At 55.0% G+C, this 675-nt stretch overlaps 1 protein-coding gene across 1 annotated transcript; it reads left to right on the forward strand.

Annotated features, from left to right (window-relative positions):
- Positions 1-348: 348 nt before the first annotated feature.
- Positions 349-596, forward strand: NGA_0399300 (uncharacterized protein; the record flags this gene model as incomplete). Its single annotated transcript, XM_005855040.1, has 2 exons — positions 349-390; positions 540-596. Coding segments are annotated over 2 exons (99 nt in total), but the record flags the coding sequence as incomplete, so codon positions are not given.
- Between the last annotated feature and the right edge of the window lie 79 nt (positions 597-675).

Consider the following 675-nt stretch of genomic DNA (forward strand, 5'->3'; position numbering starts at 1 on the left):
CCCTTCCTCACTCCCTCCCCCATCCCCTTCCTCTCTCCCTCCCTCCTTGCCCTCTAGGGTGCGGACATGCCGGTCTGGCTCCAAAAATACACGGCAGAAGTCCTCCGTTTCGCAGAGTTTGAACGTCGCATACTCCCTTACAAACTGATGGAGAGCTTGTCAGACGGTCCGTCCCTTCCTCTCCTTTCCCTCCTTTCCCTCCCTCCTTCCTCTTCCTCCTTTTTCTCCTCGTCTTTCCACCCCTTCTTCCCTCCCTCCCTCATTCCCTCCCTCCCTTCCTCCCTCCTTCCCACAGGCTCCCCTTCCATGTACAACTATTCCACCGCGGACCAAGAGGCTCGGACTGTCATGGAGCAACGCGTACAATCGCTCGTCTCTGTCCTCTCTCAGGTAGACCGTCATCTCCCTCCCTTCCTTCCTCACTCCTTTCCTTCCTCCCTTCCACTTTCTTGCCATGCGTCCTTTGTTCCTTATACGGTCATGAAATTTTTCAGCCGTTGTATTTCTTCTTTTTCTTCCCTTCCACTTTCTGTCCCCAGGTTCGCTACATTTTGAGCAACCAACCCTCCTCCTCCTCCTCCTCCTCCTCCTCTTCCTCCTCTTCGTCCTCCCTCGCCTCTTCCCCTCATCCGTTACGGCATCTTGGCCCGGAAGAAGTTGTTTCGTATCTGTGGA

The sequence above is a fragment of the Nannochloropsis gaditana genome (assembly GCF_000240725.1).
Source record: "Nannochloropsis gaditana CCMP526 unplaced genomic scaffold scaffold309, whole genome shotgun sequence".
Taxonomy (NCBI): domain Eukaryota; class Eustigmatophyceae; order Eustigmatales; family Monodopsidaceae; genus Microchloropsis; species Microchloropsis gaditana.